The 17,035-nt window shown below is 50.1% G+C and overlaps 1 protein-coding gene across 1 annotated transcript in view; it reads left to right on the plus strand.

Annotated features, from left to right (window-relative positions):
- The first annotated feature begins 7,540 nt into the window (after positions 1–7,540).
- The window catches only part of ANTXR2 (ANTXR cell adhesion molecule 2), a 76,681-nt gene continuing 67,186 nt past the window's right edge, over positions 7,541–17,035 (plus strand). The window contains exons 1-4 of the mRNA XM_056489570.1: positions 7,541–7,769; positions 8,555–8,626; positions 10,990–11,061; positions 16,727–16,808. Of these exons, the coding sequence (XP_056345545.1) occupies positions 7,645–7,769; positions 8,555–8,626; positions 10,990–11,061; positions 16,727–16,808 (351 nt within the window). The 5' untranslated portion in view covers positions 7,541–7,644. The remainder of the gene's footprint in view (positions 7,770–8,554; positions 8,627–10,989; positions 11,062–16,726; positions 16,809–17,035) is intronic.

Raw genomic sequence — 17,035 nt, forward strand, 5'->3', positions numbered from 1 at the left:
GCCCCCATGCACTCCTTTCCCTCAGTGATCACACTGAGAGACTCCAGTATAAACTGGAAAAGGGAATATTAACCCCCAAGGTTTGCTGCCCTGGCTGCAAGGAAGCAGTGCCACAGCTGCTAACACATGCCCACTCTGGCTAGCAATCTTTAGGGGACCTGGATCTCTCAAAGCCATGCTCTTGTTGATCCCTCAGACAGCACCACCCCCCCTCAGCATCCTCACTCAAACGTGTTACTGATGTGCACACCCAATGTCACACCTGGCACTGATGTCACCTGCCCATCTGGGAAGGTGTGCACAATGTGTCTGAAGGCAAGGACAGAGCAGGCTGATGTGTGGGCACAAACAGCTCCCCTGAGGCTGCAAGGTGCTGACTCCCTGCTGGTGACTCAGCTGTACCTTTCCCTGCTGCTCACCCGGGATCGTGACATGGCTCACAAGAGCTGAGCTCAGGAGGGTTTGATACATAGGAGAGGATTTATGGGGGTTATTCCCTACTTCCTGTAGATAAGGACAGACAGCACTGACGAACAGTTGCCATGTTTCTAGCTCAGAGTAGCTGTGCTGTCTCTGTAACTTCTGCCTGGGGCCAACCTTGCACTGCAAAGCCGCTCCAAAATGAAAGGGACAAAACATGCTGAGCCAGCAAACTCAGGGGTGCACACTGCTCACCTCTCCCAGTCAAACTGTGGTGAACCCACTGCCATTTCCCATGCTTCCAGCCTGAGCAAGCACTCAGGGGGCAGGCAGGGAACTGGGAAAGGTGCTGGGAATACACGCTGAGATGGCAACACAGTCCTGAAGGGAGCAAACATCACTGGCACACTGATCCTTGCTGATGAGCCTCCAAGTAAACTCTATTTCTAAGGGCATAACTCTAATTGCAGAGCACTAGACTTCTTCCAAACAAACTCTGCTTACCTGGACCGCCTGCCCACTCACTTCAGCTGACATCATGTCCCATTTCTTTTGCTCTCTGTGTCTCTCCCACTACCTTTCCAAGCCCATGGTGACTCTGGCTCATTCTCCGAAGTGCAGCTGGTTCCAATGGTTCTTGCGAGGGCAGTAGCACAAAATCCTGAAACAGAAAACAAAACAAGTAAGTGCTCCTGAGCAGAGGAAGAGCACAGGACTGGCAGGAAGCTACTGAGGAGCTGAGGCACCATGACTTGTCTGTGCCACGAGGTGAGCTGCCCAGGTGACCACACACCGACTCATCTCTGTCTCTGACTCAGGAAATTAGTTTTCCAAGGAACTAAACCACATCTTTGCATCTCCTCAGCAGGGACTGAAGGCCCTTCCTGCTTAACCTGCCTCACTACAGGTGTCTTGGGTTAGGGTGCTATGGTACCATTGTAGCATGAGCTCTTTTGCTTCTTGGTTAGCTTTGCTGAGCAAAACATTTCCTTTAAAAGGCCTTCTTACAGGCACAAGAATTAAATATGAGCATGGAAATACTGCCCCATGGGGGATGACAGTTCAGTACTCCAGCTCTCTTCTTGTGGCTTTTACTGTGTGGCAGCTCTGTCTCCCAAAAGCAAGGTTAAGCACACCATCTTCTACACCCTGCTAAGCCTGATCCATGAAAACAAAGTCTTTGCTGAGCTGCTTCACCAGCCTGTCCCCAGGGGAAGGGACACGACCCTCCCTGCCCTTGCAGCATTTGCTGCTCTGCCAGCAGCACTGCAGAAAATGAAGCCTGCAATCCAGTCAACATAGTTCCACCTCCACCCATCTTAACTACCCAGATATAGGAAGAAGAGAAAAGGATAAAACCCTGTATTGCAGACCACAGGACATGAGTGCATACAAGTTACACTTTTCACATGTGGAGAAATTGAGGAAAAGGTAATTGAGAATCACACAGATGTAAACACCAGCCAGATAGGACACATCCCAGCTGCTGCTCTCCTGTCCTAAGGCCAGCAGTCACAGAGATGATCAGAAACACTTGTCATCAGCAGCCAGGGGAGCAGCTCACAAGAACAGGGCAGGCTGATGTACCCAAGTCACCGGCGTGATTTGGCTGGTGAATAAGCAGGCAGGGCCGTGAGTCAGCCTGCAAACACTGCCACACTCACCCTTCCTGCCCTGCAGTCTGACAGCAGCACAGCCAGAGCTGACTGCAATAAAAATCCCATCCCACCTTCTGAATGCTCTGTTTCCCCAGGCACATTCTCCAGACAGTCTAGCCAGGGTTTGGTGTACCAATGTTCCCTAACCTGAAATTACACAGGGCAGTGGAATGGTGCTGCACCAGGTGTAACAGGCAGAAAGGAAAATCACACAATTGGGTTGCAAAGTACCTTGGATTGTTTTACCTCCTGCTCAAAGCATGGCAAAAACCAAGACCAGATCAAAACGCCAGTCATGCCTTAAAATCCCAAAGGAGCTGACCCCAAAGTAGCTCAGCTCTTCAGACCCTGGTGCTTAAAATGCCAGGGTTGTGGGTTCCATCCCCATATGGGCCATTGACTCAAGAACTGGACTCGGTGATCCTCAGGGGTCCCTTCCAACTCAGAATATCCTGTGACTGTGATACCAGAGCCAGGCTGGCTGTCCTGCCCCAGTGCTCAGCTCTAGCTGTGGGGTGACAAAATTCCCCTGCTGCACGCCTCTCCCAGCCTCAGGCACACAGCCAGCCTGCCCCTGAGGAGCTTTGCACCCACGGAGGGCAATCCTTCTGGCAGTGGTCCCAGACCCATCCACCCCCATGTCCACATGGCGTCCTGGACCAGAAGGGACAGCTGCAAGTTCTGATCTTCCCACACGAGCCGTGCCACAAGGACCTGCTCATGCATTCCTTGGAGCTGTTTGACCCCTCCCAGGGGCTCTCCAGTTCCCCTACTCTGCATGCCCAGCACCCAGAGCCTCACTCCACAGTGCTCCTCTCTCACTTGCTACAAAAAGCATGCTCAGAGCCCTTCTCCAGCTTCCAGGTGGCACAAGCTGCCACCTAGCCCCCTGTGGAGCCTCCATCCCCTTCCATGGCAGCACCACCTCCAGACAGCTCTCTTCCTTTGTGCCCTGGCTCTCATCTGCAGGCAGGTCACTGCAGAAGCTCCACCAAAAGGCTAGCATCTCTCCACCTGCTCCTCTTGGTGCTACACAGCCCCAAACCCTCCTGCTCCAGCTCTTCCCTCCATCAGGTTCCCACAGGCCAGACCTGTGCCAGCAGCACATCTCCCTCAGAACAGCAGCATCCCTGATGTCCTGGGAGCAGGATCTCCACCTCTCAGTGCCCTGCAAACGTCCACAGCACCTCTGTGCCAAATGCCCCAGCACCAGCCTCTCCCAGCAGCAGCAAGCCCGGGTGATGCCCAGGCTTGGGAATCCCAGAGATGGGGGCTGCTAGTACAGATTAATCAGAGTCCCACAGTCAGGGAGCAAGGAACTCTTCCTGGGGGTGCAGCTGGGCTCAGGAGCAAGCAGGATCTATACAAAAAGACAAATGCCTATTTACACAAAGAGCTCCTGGGGAAAGGAAGGGAAGAAAAAAATAGACATAAAAATTCTAAACCCCAAGAGGCTTCCTCAAAATGTTACACAAGAAAAAAATCTGAAAACCTCTCCACAAAGCCATCCAAAAAGCCCCTTCCAAATTTATAAAAGCCTCTCTTTAAATACATAAACTAAATAAATGCTTTGCTGGAAATCTTCAAAATTGGGGAACTTCTCAAATTATGAGGGGAAAAGAAAAAGAGGAAAAAAAGGGGAAAGAAAAACCCAAATAAACTGGCACAATCATGGAAAAGAATGATGAAAAGTTGAAAAAAGCACCAGCAGCAATAACAGGAAAGGGATCTCCCTGGTGAAAAAATAAAGGGGAGTGTTTTTTCCCCCAAACTCAAAATTCACCCCCCCACAAGTAAACAGCCTCTCTTAAGTGCTGCTCTCTGCTGAGTGCCTCCAAGACACCTGTCTTGGAATGTTCCCCCCAGCACACAGCTCCCTGTCAGCAGGCATGATAACCTGCAAGAGGTAAGACAAGCCAAGCAACTGGCCCAAATCCCAGTGGGTTGCCTGGATTTAGTTTGTTCCCAGCTGAATTTTGCTTGTCCAAAGCACGGGCCAGGTGTTTGGGCAGAGAGAGCACACGGCTCTTCGTGACTGTCACTCACCCCAGCCTTGCAGCCGGAAGAACCTGGCACAGATGACTTCACAAAACCAAATTAGGGGTCATGCACAAGAAAGGACACTGCCACAGCTCTGGCGTAATTAGGGCCCATCATCATCAAGGACAGGAAATTCGCACATCTGCTTTCCGGGCTGCTGATCCAACGGTGGCTCAGGCACGATGTCCTGCTGCAGCCCTGCAGAAATATTGCCCTGACTGCCCCCAGACAGTGGGACAAGCAGCTGCTTTATCACTCAGCCTCCCGGCTGCTCTTTGGTCCTTCCCCAACCTGGCAGGACAGAATTCACACCCTCATGACCTGTGCTTTTTAAAAAATTAGGTTTTTCATACACTATTGAGAATTGTGTCATCCTTTCCCTGGGCTGCACTGCCCTGCAGGGAGAGTTCCTGCCTGCTCCGTTCTTCTGTCTCCTCTGGCTGGGCCGTTGTTTCCCAAGAATACCAAAAAGGGTCACTACAACTCTAGAGTTGTGCTAAACTCCAGTCCTGGTGATCCCTGGGCGTTGCTCAGAGCCAGCAGCAGCTCCTGGGCCAGAGCGGGATTTCCATGTTTTCTGTCCTGCTTTTGTCCCAGGCCAAAAGCGATTTATTTTTATGCTGTTGTGGTTTGCAGCAGGACAGCCCATCTTTGCCTCTTTGTTTTCATTCCTTCTGCTTGCCTGAGCACCGTGGAAACAAAGAGCTCTGGAAAAGTGGAAACAAGCGGCTCTGCGCCTTGTCCAGGGCAGCAGAGAAGCACAAGAAGCTCAACAGAGCCTGCTCCACTCCTGCTGAGACAGGAGTGGGCACCAGGGCCGATCCTGGCTCCTCAGGGATGAGTCAGCGTGCACACAGCAGGGACACCGCTCCACAGTCCCACATTTATCTTCTCTCATCCAACATGCTCCTAGCATTTTGGTTTCCTGGCTGTTGGAATAGAAGGGTTTCTTTCCCCCCTGTGTTTCTGTGTGTATTTTCACTGGGTAATGCAAATGTTGCACGATATTGGAAAGGAAGAGCTATTCAGGAATTCTGAGCTTGCATAATTCCCAGATTTGTCTAGACAGATACTTTCCATCTGGATGATGCAGGCAATACCACATGGACACGAGAGTTCCTGTGTTACTTAATGCTGTCCTTTTTATTTATTCATTTCTATACTGCTTCACAGGATGCACACAGACACAAGGCTACAGCTGTAAAGGGAACAAGGATTTGTAGCTAATCCTCCAGGAAGCAGCTCTCAAACAGGCCCTGCACGTTGTGTAACTGCTGGAGTCCCTCTGGTTTCTCTTTCCTTTTACAAAGCGTAACACTTCCATGTGTGGTTCATATCCTGTGAGGGGAGATGAAAAATATTTTTCTATGAGCTTCCCTGGCTCAAGGCCTCCCATCACCATCACCTGTCCTCGGGTGTGCATAGCTCAGGGTGTCTGGAAGCGCTGGCTGGTGCCAGTGATGTGTAGCTGTCTTGTTCCATGCTGCCCCTGGATCCTTTGGCAGAAGGGCAACCCCGAGACTCGAGTCAGAAAGGAGATTTAATTAATCATCACTGCAGCCGCACACACAAACACGCCCAAGTTTCATTTTTCCAACTGCTGGCAATCACTGAGCATCCTGAAGAAAGCAGGCTGGCTCACAGCTGTTAGGCAGAGGTATCCTGGACCTCAAGTGGATTTATCAAGTACCAAAGCCTTCCTGACTCTCTGCAGTCCATGCAAAAGGCAGCCTGTGTGCCCACCAAGCCACTCCAGTCCTGAGGCCATCGCACCATGGCACTGAAGGACTTCCCTCCAGGCACCTCCTTTCTGCTGCAATATTCCTGAGGACCCAGGAGCAGGGCCAGGCTCACAGCCAGGTTACACCAAGGATGACTTTTCCTTCCAACTGCTCACTCACCAAATATGACAGGTTCGCTTTGGCACCATTTGCCTGAGGTCTTCCTGAGCAGCCTAGGCCAAAAAGAAGTTGGGAGTGGATTGATGTTGAGAGACAACATGTGGGGAAATCATCTGCAAGTGCTGGAGATGAAGCAAGGAGCTGTATAACCCCAAAGGTGCTGTAAGCTGCTCTGTTTACTACTTTCTCTGCAGGAAACCTTGGAAGTGAACTTGTGTCCATTTGCACATCGACCGTCCACGTGAAAACTTCTGCCTCTAATGCTGGCTTACATTGGAGCTCTATTTTTTTAAGAGCTCTGTTTTAAATGACTGAGGGCGGTTTCTCCCTGGTCCCCCCTGGAAGAGGGTGGGGAGAGAGCCAAGCATCAGCAAACCAGTTCTGGGAACCAGGAAAGGAGGCTCCAGCCCTTGTGTGAATGATGCCAAACAGTCATGAGCCCCTGCCCTGTATGTCCTACGTGCCTATCTCCCTCTTGGCCAGCCATTCCAGCAAAACAGCCATGATTTATCTGCTTCTTCAGCAGAAACCACAGGCTAAAAGAGGAATTCACACACGTGGAAACAAGTAAAGAGTGAACTGGCAGTGGAGGTCATTCCAAACACTGGGTCACATGCTCTTGAAGCAAGATTTCCAACATCTGGATAACATGACACGTATTCCCAGGCAAGGCGAGTGCTCCTGGGGCTCGGGGTGGCCTCGTGCAGCTTGGAAAGCTGGAGTGCAGCTGGTTTTGGGAAGCTCAGGCAAGCTTCCTCTGTTGTCTCACACGCCTCTGCACAGCCTTTCTTTTGGCTGTGTCTTTGGCAAAGCCCAGGCTGCTCTGTCCTTAATCTTCCATGTTTTGTGTATCCACGGAGACTGTAAAACACCGCTTGCTTACCCTTTGGCCTTGCTAGCTCCAGGGCATTAAGAACTTTGTGAGCCAGATCTCTGGCTGACATTATTCACTGCCGGTCCACAGGCTTTGGTAAAGTTTCCAACTTGCATCATAGGGAGGCTTGGCGTTAGGATCGGCATGGAGAAGGCACTGTGACACGGATGTGTCAGGTCAGAGTGCTGTGGCTACAGCGAACGGTCCAGAGACAGCAGGAACGGGGATGAAGTGAGATGGAAGGGAAACTCTCCAGCAGGATGACTGACTTCCTCATCTCCTCCTGCGGAGGGAAGAGCAAGATCCTTAGAGCAGTCTGATTCACCTCCACAGCCTGTGGGAGACACACGATCACGGTTAGGACGGGGCTTCTCCTGTTTCAAAATCACAATTCCGTGGCGTTTGTGCAACCCCCAAGCCCCCTCAACACCGCATTTATTTGGGGCTTGCTGTCTGGCAGCGCTGGCAGCAGCAGCACGGAGCGGAGCGCGCCTGCCGCGGATGAGGGGACGCCAGGGGGACGCACGGGCCGGGCGAGCGGGGGCGGTGCGAGCCCGCCCGCCCTGTCCCCCGCCCCAGCCGCCGCCGCCGCCGCCGCCGCGGGGAGGGAGGGAGGGAGGGAGGAAGAGAGGGAGGCAGGGCCGGGCCGGGCCGGGCCGGGCCAGCCGCGGTGGCGGCGGAGAGGAGCGGCCACTCCGGCGAGCGGCAGGACGGCGGCGCCCGCCTGCGCTCTCCGCCGCCCGCAGGCTCCATGGCCGGGGCCGTGCCCTTACTGCTGCTGCCGCTGCTGCTGCTGCTGCTGCCTGCCGGCGCCGCGCCGGCTGCGGGCGAGCCGTCGTGCCACGGAGCCTTCGATATGTACTTCGTGTTGGACAAGTAAGCGGGGAGGGAGCCGGGAGCGGGGACGGGGGATCGCCGCCATCGGGGATCGGGGCGGTGGCGCCGCTTTTGTTCGGGCGCTGCTTGGGGCTGAACAGCGAGCGCGCGGGGGGCGCTGAGGGGGGCGCGAGGGGCGCGCGGGGGGCGCTGAGGGGGCGCTGAGGGGGGCGCGAGAGACTCTGAGGGGGCGCGAGGGACTCTGAGGGGGCGCGCGGGGCTCTGAGGGGGCGCGAGGGGGCCGCGAGGGGCTCTGAGGGGGCGCGCGCGCGGAGGGCGCTGAGGGGGCGCGAGGGGCTCTGATGGGGCGCGCGCGCGGAGGGCGCTGAGGGGGCGCGAGAGGCTCTGAGGGGGCGCGAGACGCCCTGAGGCGGCGCGAGAGGCTCTGAGGGGGCGCGCACGGCGGGGAGACTGTGAAGGGAAGCGGCGGGAAACGCATCGAGAGGGGCTCGGCGGGAAGTTCGGGAATCCTGCCCGGACCTCCTGAGGGGATGTGGAGAGGGGCCCTTGGAAGTTCCCCCGGCGGAGGTGCGTTTGCGGCCGGCGGTGCTGGAAAAGCGAGCGGCAGCAGCATTTGCCGCCCGCCCCTCCGCGGCCGGGTTTGTGTGGGGAAGTTGGGCGGCCGCAATCGCCCTCAGGGCGAGGGGGGAGCGGGGTCCGGGCTGCAGACTTATCAACGAGGGCTGGCGGTACCTCGAGGTGCCTAGAGCAGCGAATATTGTCACTTTCTCCCCGAAATTTCACCACAGATCAGGCCGCTGATGTGCTCTGGTTTTCTCTTCTAGGTCTGGGAGTGTGGCGACGAACTGGCGAGAGATATTTGATTTTGTACATCAGCTGACAGAAAGATTTGTGAGGTGCGTGGTGCTGCTTGTGACAACCGAGGTGATGCTGGGGTAATTCTGGGCTGTGATAACCCCCCTCCCACACCGGCCCCCGTGCTTTTGCAAGCTCAGGGGATGTGTTCCACAAACAGATTAGAAGTTTAGCTTCTAAGACCCAAATTGCTGGAAAATATTGGAAACTTTTACTTTATTTTCTTGTGCATGGAGCTCTTCAAAAAGATGGAGATATGTTTCTTTAATTACTCTCAGATGTGATTTGATGGTTTTTTAAATTTGTTTTTCAATATACCGTGTGCCTGGTTTCTGATGGAGCACTGCTCAAATTCTGTGTTTGGAGATGTGTGTAAAGAAGCAGTCTTGAACATACGTAAACACAGGTGTAAATATATAGTGCAGGTCAAAAGAAAGAGAGCAGTGTTAAAGCTCAAATGCAGAGGAAGCCTGTACCATATAACAGTGCATTTGTTACATATAATCATGCTTACATACTTATAATCAACTTTGTTAGAGTGTTGTGGGGCAAGTCCAGCTCCTCTTGAAATAGCTGCTGTGAATCCCAGCTGACTGCTCTGTACAAACAGCAGAGGACTGCAGTGCTTTGCTTTAAAAAACCCTACAACAAAATCCAGAATAAACCAAAGAAATCCCCTATCACGCACAGGAAGAGGTGATGTAGTAGGTTGTGCTGAGGAAAACCAAGCGCAGAGTGCAGTTGTAATCTTGGCTTGCTAAAAAAAGGATACATTAGGCTTTTATCATTAAATATTGCTTATTTTCATCTTGTCAAAAGCAAATCTTCTGTAAACTTATGTAAAAAGTTGTTTTGAGAGCTCTGGAATTACAAAAAACAAAAAAAAAAAAACCAAAAAAAAAAAGGAAAAAGAGAGCCCGATACCGGAGCAGGACTTGTTTGGGTAGGTGGTAGAATATTTGCCCCTCCTGAGAGAGTGGAAGGAGTTCAGTGGAAATCTTTCAGTTCAGCATCTTCTCCAGCCAAGTGACACTCCCTCTTGCAACACTCATGTGGAGGTCTGGCTGTATTCCCGCCCCAGGGTCCTGATGCTCACAGGGGAGCATGGATGGGCTGGCTTTGGAGAGAACGGTTCTGTGGGGATCCTGAAGAAAAGCTGGGTAGAACATAACGTGGAGGGTACTGCACGTGGGGGTGCAGCTCCAGCAGGGAAGCCTCGCAGAAATCAGTAGGCAGCAGTGCAGTTACCAGAGGTTGGGATTGGTTTTGTTTGGCGGCTCAAAAGGTTGATAATCCCTTGGTTTCAATTCTGGTTAAATTTAGAGCCTCTGGGATTCTGGTATGCAGAGCCATTATGGACAGACTGCAAGCCTGGATCTGAAACCCAAGGTCTGTGCAGTTCCGGGCAGACTTGCAGTACTTACATTCCCTCGATAATTTTAAGTTGCATCATTGACATCAGTAAACTGAAAACATATGGTCATTCAGCTTTTCCAGTGTTAAGTCCTTACTAATGTAACCTGAGTAATTAATGCTGATACTCATATATAGTAAATTACAGAGTTGGTGAGTACATTAAAACTGTGATGAATAAAATTTAAAATCATACAGGAGAAATGTTACAACTTACCTTGGCAAAATTCCTGTCTTGGGCCAACAGAGCATCATCCAACTCCTGTTCTCCACTGCTAATTAGATATGATTCTGTGTAACCTTGTGCAAAGAGACAGGTTACCTTCTGAAAAACAAATAATAAAAAAAAAAATGGAATTCCTGAATAAAATCAATTGATACAGCATTGACATTTCTCTGGATGCTTTTAGGGAAGGAGTTTTCAAGTGTCACAACTCTCTGATGAGAGAAATGAAGGCGGTCTCACTCTGGAACACCCTGCAGGCTGCTGTCTCAGGGCTGAGACAGTCCATAGGCACCGCTTCTGTGACGGGATTTGATAAACTTAAAAAGAGTTGAAAATAAGACATGGTGTCATCGTGAATGAGAAGGGGAAACTGTCGGGTCAGTTTCAGATATGGGAAGTGTGGCTGGTTGGTACCCAGGGGAGCACGAGGGGCCCGAGTAGTGTCCCTGCTGTGGTGTTGCACCAGAGGCCCTGCCAGTTCCATAGGATGTGCCTTACCTTCCATGCGTGGGCTGGCCACATCACTGGAGACTAGTCATGTGAGAGAGAGCAATAATTCTGCAGCTTTGTTTCCCGAGCACCTGGCTAAAGAGAGGCTGGGCAAAAATGCTTTAACTCCTCATTTTGAGTATGTAGTTCAAAAGGACGTTCCTAGGAAGCTGGAGGATAAAGATCATGTGAATGAGACCTGAATAAGTGGATGAAACGTTGTGCGTCTGTATGTTTATCTGAAATGTGTTTTTGCTTTCTTTCCGTTTCCTAAAGCCCCAAGATGAGACTCTCATTCATCGTGTTTTCTACCCAGGCACATGTCATTATGCCACTAACTGGAGACAGGTCAGTGCTCTGCTTTTTTAATTCCTTCCTTCCTTCCCTCCCTCCCTCCCTAAGTCAGAGGAGCAGAAACAGGTACGGAACAATGACCGATACCTCTAAGTGGTGGCCAGTCATGAAGCCTCCCCACAGAGCTGATCTAATTTTGTGACCATATCCCTGGATAGCCTCATAAAAAAGGAAGGAGAGGAATGACGGGAAACAAGTCCTTGATGTTAACTCTCCCACCGCTTTGAAGAAAAGCTAGCAGTAATGTTTTTGCCTCTGTATGACTCTGCATGTCCCTTGGCCCAGTGCGAGAATGATTCTTCCCTTTGCTTTTGTAAAGCAGCATCCATAGAATGGTTGTCAGGATTTTTTCATGTCTAGGAAAAGCATAAAGTGGTAAATAAATGTTTCTCACATTCTCACATAAGGTAAGTATTTTGTTTTGTATTTCCTAGTCTGGACTTCAGGGCCTGTTTTATACAGTGGGGTTGGTGCCTCTTGAAGGGTGTGAGATCTTTCAGACATTACTGTGATGTACGGGTGTGCCTGAACTTTCAGTGGATGATTTCGAAGGTGCTGGAATTCAAGGCTTTTCACTGATGATTTCTAAAGCAAGTGAGGATTTGCAGCTAGGATTGCTGCAGGATTGGTGGGGGGAAACAGAAGGAAGAGAAAAAGGTAGAGAAGAGAATATTGCAAATATAATTACCGAACTCACAGATATTGGGAAATGGTCGTGTGGAACAAGCACTCTGAGCAGAGGACAGTGGCGCTGCTGTCAGAATCCTTCCGTGTCCTTTCAGCCTTTTCAAAACCAACACGACCTCTGCTCTCTCCCTTCTGTGCAGAAGCTACTGTGGTGCACAACCTTCTGAGTTTTGAATATGTGGATACAGCATTTGGGAATCACTCCATAGACCTGTAGCAGAGTGGAATTGAGGTGGTCCATCCTTTCTGCTCCCATTACTAGGGTCAGTGCAAAAAGTGACGTGCTGTAATTGGTTAGTTCTGCTGTGGGTTTGTTTGTTTTAAACAATACATAACAACAAGTACAGGACTTCCTGAAAAGACCTGCCACTGGCAACAGGCAAGTGTCATGCTGCAGAAATGCAGCTGACATCTGAGATGTCTAAAAACTCAGTTTTGAGCCCGTCCTGTTTTAGCATTTAAAAAGTGGTCTGTCTTGCAAACAGCCACTTCCCCCCATCCAGACTGGGCTATTGGATCTGCTCTCTGTGGGCAGAGACAAGCTTATGAGCCATTTTTCCAGATGGCTTGAGAGGGGTCAGGAGAGGACACTTGAGTCTGTTTGAGGCCTGCTGAAGTCAATGAAGTCCTTTCTCTCCATTTCAATCGGCTGTCAGTGGCCTGTTCCTTATCAGGCCTGAGAGGCAGCGCTGATAGCACGCAGAGCACTTGAAATGCTGGGCAGGATGCTGGAACCCTGCCACAGGGACACAAGCGCCTTTTTTATTGCCTGCCTCTGGCACACTTGGGGCCACAGACAGAATTGTGTTTTTCTCAGAAGCCTTGTGGAAACCACAGGAAGCACCAGTGCACTTCTGGTGGGTTTCCTTGTGGGACCTGTCTCTAGTTCTGGGCTGGCTGATGCTCTTGTGAGTGTGTCAGGGGAAGCAAAGTGGCACCCTGCTTGTTCAGGGGCAATTATGAGGAGAAAGGAGAAGGAGACTGGTAACTGTGACCATATGTACATAGGCAAGGATGGATAGATACAGTTGGAGCAGCTGTCCTTTTAAATATTAAAGGAGTCAGCAGAGGAAAAAAAAAATGGAGGCTGTCATTGCTCCCCAGCAGAAGGATGCTAAGCACACTGCAGTTTTGGGGATGGGTGTTAGCGAGGGATATGGGATATGGGATATGGGATATTATGGCCTTGGTTTGTTACATGCGCTTCAGACTTGCAAGCATGTTTTTGCCCTGGCTTACTTGCTAATTCCCAAATGTCAGGAAACCACAATTTCTTCCCAACAGTTAGATCAAAGTAGGGCAGAATTTTTTGTTTGGAAAGCTGTAGGCTTCTGATTGTTCACACAAAGTTCTTGCTGGGCTTACTGCACAATACTGTGGATATAAAGAAGGCCACAGCATAGCACCAAAACCCCAAATTCCCAAATATTTTATGAGTGTGAGCAGTGCTGTGACTAACTCTGTAAAGAGAAGTCATTGTTAATCACAGTACACACAGAGCTTAATAAATCCATATAATAATAACAGCATCCAGGTCAAAAAGCCTTCTCACACTGGTTAAAGGCCATTTGAGACACACATGTTTGTGAAGGTGAGCTGGACACTGTGTAATAAGTGGTAAATAAAAAATTGGCGCACGTACCTTTGGGGTCACTGTTGGAAAGTGAGTGGTTTGGGACAGTGGGTACCCTCAGGAATACCATCCAGCTGGCACAATGTTGCCTTTGTTCTCTTTTGGCCAGCTGGCCAGCAGCAGTCCAGGTTTCTGTGAGCCTGCTTTGGCAGCACTGACTGGTTGGTGCCAGTGGCCAGGATGAGCCCTGCTACCTCTGCCTGGGTGAAACTCCTGCTGGAGACAAAGAGAGATTGTGTTAGTGAAGGTGGAAATGTAGGACGCTTGAGAGCCTGGTACATGTCTTTCTGTCCTTGTCCCTGGCACAGCGGTGCACTGACTCTCCTGGTTCCACAGGGACGTGTAAGGCAAGGACACATTTGGGGCCTTGGCCACGTGAGCTGCCCTGTGTTGGGTTGAAGGCAGCTTGCCAAAACAGACCCATCTGCAGGGAGTGCGTTCTGCTGGCTGCATCAAGTACAGCAGAGCTAGCCACTGATGTGGTTCGCATCTGGAGCCTTGTGGGAGGCTCCAAGCTTGAAGCAGAGTAATTACTATAAGTGAGTCAACCCTCTGTAGTATTAAAAAGGCCTAGAAGGCATAAGCCTACTCCGAACGATGCATCTGAGGAGGCTCAATGCAGGGTTTCCTTCCAACAGTACGACAGCTCGCTTCGTCAGAGATGGAGCCACCCCTCTTTTTGTCAAGGAACACTTCCCCTCTAGGTTTCACTGCCACATGTGTGTGTTTTCCTGTTTACTGCACCTCCTTCTTAGCAGCAAACCCCAAGTACCTGTTTTGGTTTGCCTTTGTTTGTTAGGGATGAGCCCGTTGCCTTGCAGCACACAGCCTCATTTCTCACCGTAAATACATGCTCAGTGAGAGTCACTATCTCCTGCCAGTGCTCGTATGCTCATCGCATTGAGATATAATTCAAGATTCCAGCACTTCAATAGGTGGAATGCCACAGGGGGAAGACATACAGATTACTGTCCCCCTCTCAGAGGAGCTAGGAACACCCGTTCTGGAACCTGCATGGATACTAACAGTGTGCTTGCCTGGCTGCTGCTGGAAGAGCTGTCTGAGGCAGTTACACTGGCTTAGAGAGAGAATAGACAGGGTAGATACTAAAAATTGGTTGTGCCTGTGCTGAAACACAGAAATGGGCTGCAGTGCATATGCTGAGTGGGTAAAAGATATTAAATTTGCAGTTATTCAGCCCAAACACAGACAGGCTGCAAGTTGCTGATGCCATTTGCCTCTTCCACCTCTCTCCCTTTTCTGACTTGCCACACGAAGGCAGTGGCCCTCAGCCTTCGTTAGTGTTCCCAGGCTGTAATGTGGGGTGTCCACACGCCTGGGCTGAGCCTAGGCTGTCGTGGTACAGATGAGTTACACAAGCAGAACTTCCCCGGGGATTTCCGTGGGAAACAGCCTTACAGAAACTAGAGAAGGGGAAGCTGTGAGAGCACTGAGGAGCAGAATGGGGGTCCTGAGTGCTGTGGCTGGGTGGCTGCTGAGTCCCCTTGTGCAGGACAGCACAGGCTGGCACGAGCTCCTGTGCCCGGCCTTCAAACCAGCCAGGGGTGAGTTTTGGAGTGGAGCCCACCTCTCCTGCTGGTTCTGGGGCCTTAAGTCCTGTAGCCACCCTGACCTTCTGACATCCAGACCAAGACCTGCTTGGAGAATGCCGGGAGCTAGTTCACATCTGGCTGGGTCTGTCTAGTGCAGCTGTGCCCTGAGGGCAAGAGATGGTGCCTGATTAAACGAAGCTAAAAAAGCTCATGCTACCAAAGATTTTCATGGAACACCTCGTAGGCAGAGGCCTGGCAACACCAGAGATTGCTGTGTGACCGGGTCACAAGACATGGCAGATAAATAAAACTGAACTGATTGTACAAAAGCTATTTTTGCAAAATGAAATCTGTTTCAGAAAACTGGGACTTGAGTTGCTGCTTGTTTCTTGGCAGCAAAGCACTAACGCCTGTGATGTGCTGCCACTCATTTCTGGCAAGCACCAACTCTGTGGTTTATAATCTGCGTTCGTACATAATCACTTGCAAGTTGTTTCTATAGATGCTGCATGTAAAATATTTGGATCAAACAGATTGTATTATCTTACATAACTTGTTCCCTTCCATACATTCAATGCTGCATATCACTTTTACTCCCTCCCCTCCCGGGTTGTATCAGTGGATCCTGTGATGGGGAGCTTATTCCAGCAATGGATTGTACTTTGGAACAGAGCTGCTAAACATAGAGGAAGCCCATCCGTGGAACAAATGACGAGTGGGTGGCATTCAGGCAGTGTGGCATATGCATTCTTTCTCATTTGGTCTGGCCTAAGGAAAGCTTTCACGCATCCCGCGATGTATTTTCCCTCCATCTCCTCACCCCTGCTGGGTTCCTCTTTCTCACCTGCATTTGTCACAGTGTTCTATATATTCTGGCCCAAATTTTTCCCCTTCTTAGTTTTTGCTTATCCTTTCCTAGCATGACATCCGATGGACTTGGCTGAAACCATGTTTGCAGAATACTGAAGACCCTTTGGATTTGATTCTTTCAGTAGTCTCTCCGCCTTTGTTGCCCCCACTTGTGCTGATTTCACTGGAAATAATTCCTGTGCTGCAGTCTATAGACTTCTCCCCTTTCAGCTCCAGAGTTAGTGAGCATCTTGCAGGTGGATCTGCTGTGCTGCTCGTGAAAAATCATGGTGCAGATGTATTCTCCCGTTAAATTTAAATGAGCTGTGGACCTGAGTGGGATGTCTTATGGAAAGTCACACAAAAAGATTGTGACAGTCAAAAAACCTGTCTTCAAATCCTACTCTTTTCCCATGGGCACAAAAGGTGCCTATTGATTTTTTTCATCAGGGCAAAGGTTTTAATTATTGAAGTCCAGTTCTATGTGATTTAATTCCTTCGTATTGGTCTGGAAGACTTCTGCTGAAATAGAGCTGATATTTCAGAGGATTTCTTCTTTGCAGTGTGATTGGAAGCAAAGTTGTTTTAAAGTAGCAAAGTAGACCTAATGCAAAAGAATTTCCACTGAGCTGTATAATGCTGAGGCTTTGCCACCTCTTGGCAATATCTGCTCCGCCTGAACATTTTCCTTGATTCTGGCTTTTTGACTCTCTGAGGCATATTGTGTCAGATAGGTCTGAAATACCTGTTCCCACAGTACCACTTCTGCCATGAGTACACAGTCTGCCTCCATGTGAGATCCTAGCTAATGGCCCTAATTTACAGCTTTTCATTTCAGTTCTCTTCGAGGACAAATTCTGTTTTTCAATTGGTAAATTACACCCTTTCCACACTTCAGGTCACACAAACAGTCTCTTACCTTTATTTTCTTTCGCAGAGAGAAAATCAAGAAAGGTCTAAAGGATCTGGAGGAGGTGATACCAGCAGGTGAGACATACATACATGAAGGACTAAAACAGGTAGGTTTTGCTCATCTTCTTGCAATCAACACATCCTCTGTTCTCACCCTTTGAGTAACAACCTGTAACATAAATAGATTGATTGTACACCTCATGCTCAAATCTTTCTGGTTGCCTGAATGGTCCTGGAGTTGCCTAGACACTCTGCAAATGCCATGCAGAAGATGACTAACCATCAAAGCAATTGGCCACACGGAACTTACCTGACTTGCCCCTTCTCTGAGAGC

Source organism: Oenanthe melanoleuca, chromosome 4 (assembly GCF_029582105.1).
Source record: "Oenanthe melanoleuca isolate GR-GAL-2019-014 chromosome 4, OMel1.0, whole genome shotgun sequence".
In the NCBI taxonomy this organism is placed as follows: domain Eukaryota; kingdom Metazoa; phylum Chordata; class Aves; order Passeriformes; family Muscicapidae; genus Oenanthe; species Oenanthe melanoleuca.